We start from the raw sequence: 14,563 nt of genomic DNA on the forward strand, positions 1-14,563 counted from the left end.
CCAATCCCTTCCTCCCGGCAAGGATCACCACGAATGCCAATCCCTTCCTCTTGGCAAGGATCACCCCGAATCCCAATCCCTTCCTCCCGGCAAGGATCACCACGAATGCCAATCCCTTCCTCTTGGCAAGGATCACCCCGAATCCCAATCCCTTCCTCCCGGCAAGGATCACCCCGAAGCCCAATCCCTTCCTCCCGGCAAGGATCACCCCGAATCCCAGTCCCTTCCTCCCGGCAAGGATCACCCCGAATCCCAATCCCTTCCTCCCGGCAAGGATCACCCCAAAGCCCAATCCCTTCCTCCCGGCAAGGATCACCCCAAATCCCAGTTCCTTCCTCCCGGCAATGATCACTCCGAATCCCAGTCCCTTTCTTCTGTCATGTATTGTCACCCCAAATCCTCGTCCCTTATTCCTTTCCAGTATCACCCCAAATCCCTTCCTCCTTCCCGGTATTGCACCCCATCCCAGTTCCTTCCTCCCGGCAATGATCACTCCGAATCCCAGTCCCTTTCTTCTGTCATGTATTGTCACCCCAAATCCTCGTCCCTTATTCCTTTCCAGTATCACCCCAAATCCCTTCCTCCTTCCCGGTATTGCACCCCAGATCCTTGTCCCTTTTGTCAAGTATTGCACCCTAAATCCTCATCCCTTCCTCCTCCCAATATCACCCCAGATCCTCATCCCTTCTTCCTTCCCAGTATCACCCCAAATCCTCGTCCCTTCCTTCTGCCAAGTATTGCACCCCTAATTCTCATTCCTTCCTCCTTCCCAGTATCACCCCAAATCCTCATCCCTTCTTCCTTCCCAGTATTGCACCCCAAGTCTTTGTCCCTTCCTCCTTCCCAGCATCCCCCCAAATCCTCATCCCTTCCTCCTGCCAGGTGTCCCCCTGAATCCTCGTCCCTTCCTAGCCCCAAACACCCCACCCCGAGCCCCCGGTGGGATTTGGGGGCCGTGTCCCACCTTTCCACAGCCCATCCCCACCGAGCCCCACGTGGGCATTGCTGCTGCACACCCACAACTTGAGCAGGGCCTAAAAATAGTCCTGAGCAGAGCCTGGCTCTTGGCTCGAGGAGAGGGGCAGAGGGGGGGCTGACCCAGATACCCCAAAAATTAAATTTTTACTTAGTTTACTGCTCTAAAATAATCTTTCTTTAGTTCACTTAGGGAGAGTAGTCTTTCTGTTGATGTTATGGAGATTTTTGGGAGGAAAAAAGTCAGTTCTCTCGTGGCTCTTCTACAAATATCACCAAATATCATCGAATAGCAGCTGCCCAGGGAAATTTATTATTTGAAATTTATTATTTGTTATCCTGAAGCCTCTCTTGTTTCCTACAAGCCTTCCCACAGCTTGTTTATGGGTTATGTTCACTTGTGGGGTATTGTTTTAAGGATGAGCTGTTTAAAGGTAAAAGTTCTCATTATCTATCTCTAAAATCATCTTCATCCCTGGGAACAGAGATTTCTTTTTTTTCCTGGGGGCACAGGGTTTCATTTGGGAGGAAAAAAGTCAGTTCTCTCGTGGCTCTTCTACAAATATCACCAAATATCATCGAATAGCAGCTGCCCAGGGAAATTTATTATTTGAAATTTATTATTTGTTATCCTGAAGCCTCTCTTGTTTCCTACAAGCCTTCCCACAGCTTGTTTATGGGTTATGTTCACTTGTGGGGTATTGTTTTAAGGATGAGCTGTTTAAAGGTAAAAGTTCTCATTATCTATCTCTAAAATCATCTTCATCTCTGGGAACACAGATTTCTTTTTTTTTCCTGGGGGCACAGGGTTTCATCACTCTTTTCTTTTTCTCTGTTTAAACTTTTCGTGGGATCACAGCTGCCTTAACATCTGCTTATTTTAGTGTGGAGGTCTTTGCTCAATATTAATTAAACTCTTCATCTCCCAATAGTTCCATGCATTATAGGGAAAAAGAGTCTTTTTCTTTATAGCTTACAAGAGGATTTTAACCCTAAAATTAAGGCATCTCCTCATCCTTCCCATCTGGGACTTCTTTTTCATCTATGTCTTCACGTTGTTCTTTTATGTCTTGTTCCTTCCTCTCACTGGAGGGAGGATTGAAGCACTGAAAGGGTTAACATCTTCCTTGGGGCTTGGGTCACTGGGAGGCCAGGATTTCTCCCTGGACCCGTGGGTGTTTCCTTGACACCTCGGGGGATAATTTGGGATTATAAAAAACCACGGAAAGGGTGAGGTGAGGTTCTGGGGGGTTTAATTATTCCATGGCTTTCTGAAGGGAAGTTTTTGTGGGATTCTTTCTATTCCAATTTGATGTCTTGGAGATCCCTCTGCAGTCGTGGGGAAACTGAGTCACGGCAGCAGGAGGGTTGGGGACACGGGTGTCCCTTTCCTGTGACCCCCTGAGCCGGCCTGGCGGGAGCTGTAGGGTCACTGTAGGGCAAAGGGGATTTGTTCAATGTCCCCAGGAGAAGGGGACGGTTCCAGGGGGGATGAGTTGGGGTTTCCCTCTCCCCCCATCGCCCTTTCCCTCCTTCCCAGCTGCCTGGGATGGGTCTGGTTGGGAAAAGGTTGGGACAGGGGTGGGAAAAATCCTGGATTGTTCGCTTTGCCTCGTGCTGGGGAGGGAAGGAGAGGGGAAGCGCTCCTAGGGCTCTTGGGATAGAAACAGGCCTCAGTTTTCCCCATTCCCCTTGACTCAGTTTCCCCTTGTGCCTCAGTTTCCCCTTTGTGCCTCAGTTTCCTCTTGTGCCTCAGTTTCCCTCTATACCTCTGTTTTCCCCTTACCTCAGTTTCCCCCATTCCCTGTGCTTCAGTTTCCCTCTATACCTGTTTCCCTCATCCCTCAGTTTCCCCTCGTGCCTCAGTTTCCCCGTGGGAGCTGAGCTGAGCCGCCCTTTGGCGCTGCCATTGTCCCAAGTAAAGGGGATTTAGGGAATGGGACCACAATTGTTCCTGCTGCACCCCAGGAAAGCCGTGCCCTGACTCCACAGGGGTGGCAGTGCCGGTGCCAGGAGCTCTGGGCAGGGGTCTTGGCATGGGATGGCAGCACAGGGAGGGGACAGGGAGGGGACACAGAGGGACCCGGGGATGGGATGGGACAGGGAGGGGACAGAGAGGGGACACAGCGGCACCTGGGGATGGGATGGCACAGGGATGAGACAGGGAGGGGACCCAGCGGGGCCTGGGGATGGGATGGCACAGGGAGGGGACAGGGAGGGGACACAGCGGGACCCGGGGATGGGATGGGACAGAGAGGGGATACAGCAGGACCCTGGGATGGGATGGGATGGGACAGGGAGGGGGACAGGGAGGGGACACAGCGGGACCCGGGGATGGGATGGGACAGAGAGGGGATACAGCAGGACCCTGGGATGGGATGGGATGGGACAGGGAGGGGACAGAGAGGGGACACAACGGGACCCTGGGATGTGCTGGGGCATGGAGAGGACCCAGGGGAACCCTGGGATGGGATGGGACAGGGAGGAGACACAGCGGGACACGGGGATGGGATGGGACAGGGAGAGGACAGGGACAGGACATAGCAGGACCCTGGTGAGACAGGGAGGGGACACAGCGGGACCCGGGGATGGGATGGGACAGGGAGGAGACACAGCGGGACACGGGGATGGGATGGGACAGGGAGAGGACAGGGACAGGACATAGCAGGACCCTGGGATGGGCTGGCACAGGGAGGGGCAGTGCCGTGACCCCACAGGCACAGGACCCCACAGGTCCCAGCGGGACCCTGGGATGGGCTGGCATGGCCCAGGGAGGGGACAGTGCGGGACCCGGGGATGGCCAGGGAAGGGCCAGGGAGGGACCCGCAGTGGCGCTCTGCCCGGAGCTGTTCCTGCCGCGGGTCACGCGGCTCCTCGGGAATGCGGCGGGGCCGGGCACTCTGCCCTCACTCCCGCGCGTCCAGCTCCGCTCTCATTCCCCTTCTCCGGGCACCCATCCCGGGGCTTCTCCTGCCTCCCTGCGGGCGGGGCTGAGCCTCGCGGCCCCGGGGCTGCCGGGAATCCTCAGCCCTGTCCCTTGGAGCTGCTCCCGATGGGCTTGGAGCGAAATCCCGGCCCCTGGGAGCTCCTCTTGGAGCATGGGGCTGGAGCGGATGGAAGGGAAGGGAAGGGAAGGGAAGGGAAGGGAAGGGAAGGGAAGGGAAGGGGCTCCAGCCCTGTCCCTTGGAGCTGCTCCCGATGGGCTTGGAGCGAAATCCCGGCCCCTGGGAGCTCCTCTTGGAGCATGGGGCTGGAGCGGATAGGAGGGAAGGGAAGGGAAGGGAAGGGAAGGGAAGGGAAGGGAAGGGAAGGGGCTCACAAGCCACAGCTGCTGCCACCAGCTCCATCAGTGCTGGGAATGCAGCGATCCCTTGGGTCGTGCCAGGCTGGAGCTGAATCCCTTCCCGTGGTGTCTGATGGGGTGGTGCTACCAGGAATGGCTGGTGTGGGATCCCCAGGATCCCTAGGAATGGCTGCCATGAGATCCCTGGGAATGGCTGCAGTGGGATCCCTGGGAATGGCTGCCATGAGATCCCCAGGAATGGCTGCTGTGGGATCCTTGGAAATGAAATGACTGGTGTGGGATCCCTGGGAATGCTGGAGGATCCCTGGGAATGGCTGGTGTGGGATCCTTGGGAATGCCATGGGATCCCTGGCCTGTTCCCTTCCCTCGCTCTGTCCTTCCATCCCAGCACCATCCCAGCCTTTCCTTGTGTTTTCCCCCAGCTCAGGATTCCCAGAAGGGTCCTCCCGCCGGGATTCCCGCTCCTGCTCCCTCATCCCAGCTCTTCCCGTGCCAAGGATGCCCTTCCCGCTGCTCATCCTGGCACTCAGCCTGGCAGGTGAGTGGGGCTGGTGGCAGCGCCCCGCAGGAGATGTCCCAGTGCCACCCGTGTCCCAAGAGAGCCGTGCCCCGAGCTGGCATCTCCTGGATTGGTGCTTCCTGGGGTGACAGCCTCGGGTGGCAGCTCCTGCCAGGGGACAGCTCCTTCCTGCCACGGGATCACTCAATCCTGGTGGATCCCTGTTCCCAGGAGCACTGTTGGCAGTGCCAGTGCAGTTCCAGCCAGGCTGGCTCCCGGTGTTTATTACCTGGACAGAGCCGAGGTGTTGGGGATGTGCCTGGAGCCAGGCCGGCTGTGAGCCCGGTGCCCTCTCCCTGCCCGTGTCTGGGCCTGGCACGGCTCCTGCCCGCCCTCCTCATCCTCCCAGCACGGCGTCTTCCCAAAAATTCCCTGTGCCATCCCTGCCCTCATCACCTTGCGGGATGTGTTGGCCATGGGAAGGGACTGAAATTGTGCCAGTGCACTGGGAAGGGACTGGAATTGTGCCATGGCACTGGGATGGGCTGGAATCATTGCATGGCACTGGGATGGGGCTGGAATTGTGCCAGGGCACTGGAATCAGCTGGAATTGTGCCGTGGCACTGGGATCAGCTGGAATTGTGCCATGGCAGTGGGATGGGGCTGGAATCATTGCATGGCACTGGGATGAGCTGGAATTGCACTGTGCCACCCCGGCTGGCACTGTGCTGGAGCACTGGTGCCACCTAGCGCTGCCAGCCTGGCCAGGGCTGGCTCCTCCTGGGGACCGTGTCCCCACCGCTGCCACCAGCCATCCTGTCCCCCTGGGGACAATCCGGACTCTGTGTCCCAGAGCAGGTTTGGGTGCCCATGGCAGCTCCTGGCAGCTGAAGATGTCCCAGTTTGGTGCTGGATGTGGGATTGTCACCCTTCCAGCCGGGTGGCATGTCCGGTGACAATCCTGGGATGCCACCTGCCTGCATGTCCCTCCCATGTGTCCCTTCCATGGGCATCCCTCGGTTTTCTTGGATGTTACCCAGATTTGGGTGCTCCTGGCAGCTTAGGTGCCCCAGTTTGGTGCTGGATGTGGGACTGTCCCCTTCCCATCAGCGTGGCATGTCCAGTGACAATCCTGAGATGCCACCTGCCCATGTGTCCCTTCCCTGGGCATCCTTCAATTTTTTTGGATGTTATCCAGGTTTGGTCCTCCTGGCAGCTGAAGGTGCCTCTGGTTTGTCTGGGATTGTCCCCCTTCCATCAGGGTGGCATGTCTGGTGACAGTCCTGAGATGCCACCTGTCCATGTGTCCCTCCCATGGGCCTGCTTGGGTGTTATCCATATTTGGGTGCCTGTGGCTGCTGCTGGCAGCTCCTGGCAGCTGAAGGTGCCCCAGTTTGGTGCTGGATGTGGGATTGTCCCCCTTCCATCAGGGTGGCATGGCCAGGGACAGTTGTGGGATGTCACCTGTCCATGTGTCCCTCCCATGGGCATTGCTTGGATGTTACCCAGATTTGGGTGCTCCTGGCAGCTTAGGTGCCCCAGTTTGGTGCTGGATGTGGGACTGTCCCCTTCCCATCAGCGTGGCATGTCCAGTGACAATCCTGAGATGCCACCTGCCCACGTGTCCCTCCCACGGGCATCCCTCGATTTTCTCTGGCACCATCCAGGTGCAGAATCCAGGAGGTTCTCCTGCAGCTGTCACAGCGCGTCCCCGTCCCCTCCCGCAGGTGCCATGGAGATCCAGGTGCCGGAGGAGCCCGTGGTGGCCCTGTTTGGCCACGACGCCACCCTGCTGTGCTCCTTCTCTCCCGACGCCAACTTCAGCGTGGCCGAGCTGAGCCTCATCTGGCAGCTGACGGACACCAAGCGCCTGGTGCACGGCTTCTCCGGGGGCCGCGACCGGCTGCAGGACCAGGGTCGCGGCTACGCCAACCGCACGGCGCTCTTCTACGACCAGCTGCCACGGGGCAACGTGTCCCTGCTGCTGCGCCGCGTGCGCATCGCCGACGAGGGCAGCTTCACCTGCTTCGTGCGCGTGCGCGACTACAACAGCGCCGCCGTCGCGCTGCAGGTGGCGGGTGAGGAGCACGGGAGGTCAGGAGTGACGGCTGCGCCGCCCCAAAATGTTCCCTGGGCAGTGCAATCCGTGCCCTGCTGAGGCTCCTGGCTGAGGGGCCGCCTTAGCCAGCTGAGGATGGGTTTAGCAGCTGGAAGAGCTTGTCCCGATCCTGGCTGGCCCAGCTCCCCATCCCAATCCTCACTCCGGTCCCCTCTTATCTCCTGCTGTGCCTCCCCAAAATATTCCTTGGGCAGCGCGATCCACGCCCTGCCTCAGTGGAGAGGGGCCACGTGTGCCAGCAGTGACCCTCAGATGAGGATGGATTTAGCAGCTGGAAGAGTCCATCCCAATCCTGGCCGGCCAAGCTCCCCATCCCAATCCTCACTCCTGTCCCTGCTTGTCCCCTGCAGCACCTCCCCAAAATATTCCCAGGGGAGGGACAGAGAGCGGCCACCTCGGCCAGCAGTGGAGGATGGGTTTGGCACTGCAAGATCCCAATCCCAGCTGGCCCTGTTCCTGATGCCAATCCTCTCTCCTGTTCCCCTTTGTCCCCCACAGCACCTCCCCAAAATGTTCCCTGGGCAGTGCAATCCGTGCCCTGCTGAGGCTCCTGGCTGCGAGGCCACCTTGGCTGGCAGTGACCCTCAGCTGAGGATGGGTTTAACAGCTGGAAGAGTCCATCCCAATCCTGGCTGGCCCAGCTCCCCATCCCAATCCTCACTCCGGTCCCCTCTTATCTCCTGCTGTGTCTTCCCAAAATATTCCTTGGGCAGCACAATCTGTGCCGTGCCTTGATGGAGAGGGGCCACGTGTGCCAGCAGTGGCCCCCAGCTGGGGATGGCCTTGGCACTGCAAGATCCCAATCCTGGCAGCTGCAAGATCCCAATCCCGGCTGGCCCCGCTCCTGATGCCAGTCCTCTCTCCTGTCCCCCCTGTCCCCACAGCTCCCTACTCCAAGCCCAGCGTGCACCTGGAGCCCAGCAAGGACCTGAAGCCGGGCGACGTGGCCGAGGTGACGTGCCACGCGTCCCGCGGCTACCCCGAGGCCAGCGTGCTGTGGCAGGACAGCCGGGGTGCCAACCTGACTGCCAACGTCACCACGTGGCAGGTGGCCAACGAGGAGGGGCTCTTCGAGGTGCGCAGCGTCCTGCGCGTGCTGGTGGAGCCCAGCGTCACCTACTCGTGCCTGGTGCTCAACGCCGCGCTGCGCCAACACGGCCACGCCTCTGTCACCATCACGGGTGAGCCGGGGACAGGGAGGTGGCACTGCCACCCAGAGCCAGCCAGGAGAGCTGGGGGAGGTGGCATTGCCACCCAGAGCCAGCCAGGAGGCATTATTAGAGGTGACTGTGGTGGCACCCATGAGGGCTGGGGGAGGTGACACTGGTGACACTGGCACCCAGAGCCAGTCAGGAGGCATTGGGGGAGGTGACTGTGGTGGCACCCAGGAGGAGTGGAAGAGATGACTGTGGTGGCTCTGGCACCCAAAGCCATCCAAGGTGGGTCTGGAGAAGGTGACCTTGGTGGCACCCAGGAGGGCTGGGGGAGGTGGCTGTGGTGGCACTGCCACCCAAAGCCACCCAGAAGGGGCTGGAGGAGGTGACACTGCCACCCAAGGCCACCCAGGAGGGGCTGGAGGAGGTGACACTGCCACCCAAAGCCACCCAGGAAGCATTGGGGAAGGTGACTGTGGTGGCACCCAGAAGGGTTGGGGAAGGTGACCATGGTGGCACCCAGGAGGGGCTGTGGGAGGTGGCAGTGCCACCCAGAGCCAGCCAGAGGGTGGATGTTGGGAAGGGATTCCCGGCTGGGCTGGCATTCCCAGAGCAGCCGTGGCTGTCCCTGGATCCCTGGCAGTGTCCCAGGTGGGGCTTGGAACAGCCTGGGACAGTGGGAGGTGGCACTGCCCGTGGCAGGGGGTGGCAGCAGGTGACCTTCAGGACTTCCGTGGAGACATTCCATGCCCCCAGGAAGCAGTTCCTGGGGCTGGGTTGTGATCCAGCCTGGATGTGGGATCATCCTGGATCACTGTGGGTGGGGGTCACCCTCAGTGCTGGAGCATCCTGGGTGTGGGATCACCCTGGATATGGGATCACCCCAGCAATGGGATCACCCTGGCTATGGGGTCACCCTGAATATGGGATCATCCTGGATGTGGAATCATCCTGGATGTGGGATCACCCCAGATGTGGGATCACCCTGGATGTGGGATCACCTTGAATCATCCTGGATGTGGGGTTACCCTCAATGTTGCATCATCCTGGGTTTTAGGTCATCCTGGGTGTGGGATCACCCTGGATCTGGGATCACCCTGGCAATGGGATCACTCTGGATATGGGATCACCCAGCTGTGGGATCACCCTGGCAGTGGGGTCACCCCTCGTGGATATGGGATCACCCTGGATATGGGATCACCCCAGCAATGGGATCACCCTGGCTATGGGGTCACCCTGAATATGGGATCATCCTGGATGTGGGATCACCCTGGATCTGGGATCACTCTGGATATGGGATCATCCTGGCAGTGGGGTCACCCCACCATTCCCGGGTGCTGATCCAGGCCCTTTTCCGTCCCTCCCCGCAAGGCCAGCCCCTGGCATTCCCGGCGGTGGCCCTGTGGGTGACAGTGGCCCTGGCCGTGTGCGTGGTGGCCCTGCTGGGCGTCCTGGCCTTCGTGTGCCACCAGAAGATCCGGGAGAGCTGCCGGGAGGACGAGGAGCGCGCAGGTGAATCCCGGGAAAGCTGGGAGGGGACGGATGGGGGTGGCAGCGGAGGGACACCGGGGAGTGGCACTGCCACGCCTGTCCCCTTTCCCCGTGGCCGTGACATCTCCGGCACCTCCGGGCTCCTTTCCCACGTCCCTTTCCCATTTTGGGTCGTATTCCACATTTTTATGGGGTGCTGTTTGTACCACAGGGGGATTTGTTCCCAAAAAACGTCCTGGGCTCTGCCACCCTCAGGAATTACCTTTATTCCATGGATTCTGCTCCCAGTTTCCCTCTGGAATTACCTTTTTTCCATGGATTTTGCTCCCAGTTTCCCCCTGGAATGACCTTTTTCCCATGTTTTTTTTTAACATGGATTTGCTCTCAGTTTTCCTTGGGAATTGCCTTTTTACCATGGATTTTTTCCATAGATTTTGCCCCCAGATTCCCTCAGGAATGTCCTTTTTCCATGGATTTTGCTCCCAGTTTCTATTGGGAATTACTTTTTTTCTATGGGATTTTTCCCATGGGTTTTGCCCCAGTTTCCCTTAGGAATTACCTTTTTTCCAAGGGATTTTTCCCATGGGTTTTGCCCCCAGTTTCCCTTAGGAATTACCTTTTTTCCATGGTTTTTTCCCATGGATTTTGCTCTCACTTTCCCTCAGGAATTACCTTTTTTAACATGGATTTTTTCCATTATTCTTGCCCCCAGTTTCCTTTGGGAATGACCTTTTTTCCATGGATTTTCCTCCCAGTTTCTCTTGGGAATGACCTTTTTTCCATGGGTTTTTTGCACGAATTTGCTCCCAGTTTCCCTTGGGAATTGCCTTTTTTCCTTGGGTTGTGATCCCAGTTTCTATTGGGATTTACCTTTTTTCCATGGGAGTTTTCCCATGGATTTTGCCCCCAGTTTCCTCAGGAATTACCTTTTTTTCCATGGGATTTTTCCCATGGATTTTTCCCCCGGTTTCTATTGGGAATTACCTTTTTTCCATGGATTTTGCTCCCAGGAACAGCAGCAGGGGGTGGGAGCCTCCCAGGATGCCAGTGGGTGCTGGAGGGAGGGAAGAGCCTCCCAGTTTGGGGTATCCCAGATTTTGGGGGATCCAGGGATCCTCTCCAGGCGGTTTTTAGCTGTGCCAAACCCACGGTGTCCCTCGGAGCTGGGGCTTTTCCCGCTGGGATTTTCGGGAATGTGGCGCCCTGGAAAGGCCAGGATGCTGCAAGGGGCACCCCCAGAATCCCAGGAATGGGGTTCCCACCTCGGGATCCTTGTTTTCCAGGGCCAGAGGAGCGGGATGAGGAGGGGGAGGAGCCCAAGACAGGTGGGTGCCCCGTCCTGGGTCGGGGTGGCGCTCCGGGCGCTCGGCCCCTTCCCTATTCCCGATTTTCTGACAGCCCTGACCCTGGATAAACCTCCCCATTCCCAAATCAAACCTCCTCATTCCTTAATAAACCTCCCCATTCCTCAATAAAATCTCCCAATTCCCAAATAAAGCCTCCAAATTCCCCAATAAAGTGACAGAATTCCTTAATCAAACCTCCCAAATCCTTAAGAACCCTCCCCATTCCTTAATAAAATCTTCCAATTCCTGAGTAAAACCTCCCAAGTTCCATAATAAAAGCACCCAATTCCATAATAAACCTCCCCATTCCCAAATCAAACCTCCCCATTCCTTAATAAAACCTCCTCATTTCTTAATAAATCTCCACGTTCCTTAATAAATCTCCCCATTCCTCAATAAGATCTCCAAATTCCCAAATAAAATCTCCAAATTCCTTAATAAAATGACAGAATTCCTTAATCAAACCTCCCCATTCCTTAATAAACCTCCCAATTCCTTAAGAAAATGACAGAATTCCTTAATAACACCTCCCAATTCCTTAATAAACCTCCCCATTCCTAATAAAATGACAGAATTCCCAAATAAAACCTTCATATTTCTTTAATAAAATGACAGAATTCCTTAATAAAATCTCCCCATTCCTTAAAAAATCCCCTAATTCTGAATAAAACCTCCCCATTCCTCAGTTAAATGACAGAATTCCATAATAAAATCTCCAAATTCCATAATAAAACCTCAAATTCCTTAATAAAATGACAGAATTCCTGAATAAAACCTTCCTATTTCTTTAATAAAATGACAGAATTCCTTAATAAACTTCCCATTCCTTAATAAAATCTCCCAATTCCTTAATAAAACCTCCCAATTCCTGAATAAAATGACAAAATTCCTTAATAAAATCTCCCAATTCCTGAATAAAACCTCCTGATTCCCGAATAAAACCTCCAAGTTCCCCAGTAAAATCTCCAAATTCCTTATTAAAATGACAGAATTCCTGAATAAAACCTCCCAGTTCTTTAATAAAATGACAGAATTCTCAAAGAAAGCTTTCCAATTCCTTAAAAAACCTCCCCATTCCTTAATAAAATCTGCCAAGTCCCAAACAGAACCTCCCAATTCCTTAATAAAATGCCAGAATTCCCAGATAAAATCTCCCAGTTCCTTAACAAAATGACGGGATTCCTTAATAAAACCTCCCAATTCCCTAATAAAATAGCAAAATTCCCAAATAAAACCTCCCAATTCCGTGATTTTCCAGCATCCAGCAGCTCCACGATGTTCCTGGGGATTCCCTTTATCCACTGGCACAGGACCAAACCCTTGGAATTCTGCAGGGAAATTGGAAACGGGGTCACTTTTGGGGTTTATCCCCCAAAAATGGGATTTTTGGAGCTGTTTACTTTGAGAATGGGATGGGATTGACCACGGGATGTTTTTCGCTTTTCCCAGCTCTGCAGCTGCTGGAAAACACGGAGAGCAGAGAGGGTGAGTGGATGTTTCTGGCAAATCCGGGATCATTCCCCTTTTCTCCCTAAAATCCATGTGGGAAACATTTGTCAGGTTTCAAGGGGGATTTTCCCTTCCCTGTTTTCATTTTCCCATGGATTTTCCATCAGCTTTTCCCAGATTATGGTTTTCCATTTCCCAGTTTTTCCTGGTTTTTCCTGGTTTCTCCCAGCATCCAGCACCTCCTGCATCCCTCATCCCTCCTTTTCCCCACTGCTTTGGGATTGGGAAAAGCCTCCCCACACCCAACCCTGGAAGGAATTTGGGGGTTTTTTTGGAGTTGCCATGGATTTTCTGGGATGATGGGAGTTGCTGGGGTTGGAAAAGGATCCGGAGTTTTCCAAGCCTGGAAAAGGATCCCGAGTTTTCTGAGCCTAGAAAAGGATCCAGAGTTTTCCCAGCCTGAAAAAGGATCTGGATTTTCCCAAGATGCAGCCCCAATAATCCATTAATCCATTAATGTACTAATGTATCAATTTATCGAGGCATCAGTCTATTCATGTATCAATTCCTTTATTTATTTATTTAATTACTAGTCCATTAATCCATTACTTCATTAATCAATTGATTCATTAATTCCTTAATAATTGATTTATTAATTCATTAATCTGTTCTTCATTAATTCATTAATCTGTTGATTTGTCAGTGCCATCCCTGCAGTTCCCTATCCCGTGCCCGGCAGTTCGATGTTTTCCCTCTCGATTCCCTTTCCCCCGCCCAGGTCGGGAGCAGGAACAGGAGCAGGAGCAGGAGATCGATTGACGGCAGCCCCGGAGCCCCGGCCCCGCCCGCGGGTCCCCGAGCGAGCGGCGACACCGCCGGGCAGGTGACACCGCCGGGCAGGTGACACCCCCGTGCAGGTGACACTCCCGGGGAGGTGACATTTCCAAGCCGGTGACACCCTCGGGGCAGCGACAACCCTGGGGCTGCGAAACCCCTGGGTGGTGACACCCCTGGCTCGGTGACACCCCCGGCTCGGTGACACGCCCGGCTCGGTGACACCTCCAGCCTGGTGACACCCCCGGGGCGCCCCAGCGAGGAGGACCCGGAGCTGCCGCCTCCCCCATCCCATTCCCATTCCCCGCCTCCCGTCCTTCCCGGGAAAGGTGGGGTGAGGATCTGCCCGGTGTCCCCTTGTCCTTCTGCATGTCCTTGTGTCCATCCCAGGGGGACATTCCTGTTCCCTGCTCTGGTGCTGCTCCGGGCACCTTTCCCCACCCTTCCTGAGCCCAGAGCCTCGGGAATGGCGGCCGGAGCGCGGGGGGCTCCGGGAGCCCCTTCCCCACGCTCCTTTTCCCGCTCCCTGAGTCCCTCCGGACTCGTCCTGGCCTTAAATGCTGGATCCCGGCGGGGTTTGTCCCACTGGAACGATCCCAGGGCGTTTTTGGGAAGGGGGCACCCGCTGGCCGGGTGAGGTCCTGCCATGGGGACATCTCTGGGGACATCCTGAGCTCATCATTCCTGTGGGATTGGTGGCTTTGGGCGTGTCCCGGGGTGTCCCTAGCGCCGCTGGGGACATGGGGACACCCCGAGTGCTGTTGGAGCATCCCTGTCCCGCTCCAGAGCGCGGGAAGTCCCCAGGGGCTCCTTGGGTCGAGTCCTTCTTTAAAATCCGGGATCTGGAGGGTTTCTCGTGCCTTGACAAATAAATCTGGGACCGTGTTGGTCGATCCCTCCCGGCTCCATGTGCTCCATGGGGTTTGGCCAGGAATGGTGTAAGGATTGGGATTCCAGGAGGAAAAGATTCCCTGGGCCTGTCAGAAAATGCCCCAGGGATGCCCAAGCTGGCTCCTAAATTAAATCCTGCTGCTGAGATGGGATGGAAATTCCTGGGAGATCCTTCACAATGGGGTGGGAATTCCTGGGAGATCCTTCTTAATGGGGTGGGAATTCCTGGGAGATCCTTCTCAATGGGGTGGGAATTCCTGAGGGATCCTTACCCATGGGGTGGGAATTCCTGGAGGATCCTTCCTGGGGCCCTTCCTGAATCCCTGTGGGGGATGGTTTTTGGTTGTCCTTCCCCACGCTCGGCATCCCAATGGGAGAACATTCCCAAAATCCAGCCTGCGAGAAGCGTGCTGGCCTCCAGCTGGGATGGAGAGGGATGGATGGTGGATCCATCCTGGGGTTTGATCTCCAGCCCAAATGAAGAGTGGCTCTGCCCCTTAG

General features: G+C 55.9%; 1 protein-coding gene across 2 annotated transcripts in view; it reads left to right on the forward strand.

Annotated features, from left to right (window-relative positions):
• The window catches only part of CD276 (CD276 molecule), a 20,798-nt gene extending 6,734 nt beyond the window's left edge, over nt 1–14,064 (forward strand). The window contains exons 2-8 of one of the 2 annotated variants that reach the window (XM_041469338.1): nt 4,702–4,817; nt 6,506–6,856; nt 7,782–8,078; nt 9,423–9,563; nt 10,826–10,867; nt 12,338–12,373; nt 13,116–14,064. In XM_041469338.1, the coding sequence (XP_041325272.1) occupies nt 4,778–4,817; nt 6,506–6,856; nt 7,782–8,078; nt 9,423–9,563; nt 10,826–10,867; nt 12,338–12,373; nt 13,116–13,156 (948 nt within the window). In that variant the 5' untranslated portion in view covers nt 4,702–4,777 and the 3' untranslated portion in view covers nt 13,157–14,064. The remainder of the gene's footprint in view (nt 1–4,701; nt 4,818–6,505; nt 6,857–7,781; nt 8,079–9,422; nt 9,564–10,825; nt 10,868–12,337; nt 12,374–13,115) is intronic. The other variant, XM_041469339.1, reaches the window with a different exon arrangement.
• Nucleotides 14,065–14,563: the final 499 nt, after the last annotated feature.

Source organism: Pyrgilauda ruficollis, unplaced genomic scaffold (assembly GCF_017590135.1).
Source record: "Pyrgilauda ruficollis isolate IOZ18807 unplaced genomic scaffold, ASM1759013v1 scaffold23, whole genome shotgun sequence".
Lineage (NCBI taxonomy): Eukaryota > Metazoa > Chordata > Aves > Passeriformes > Passeridae > Pyrgilauda > Pyrgilauda ruficollis.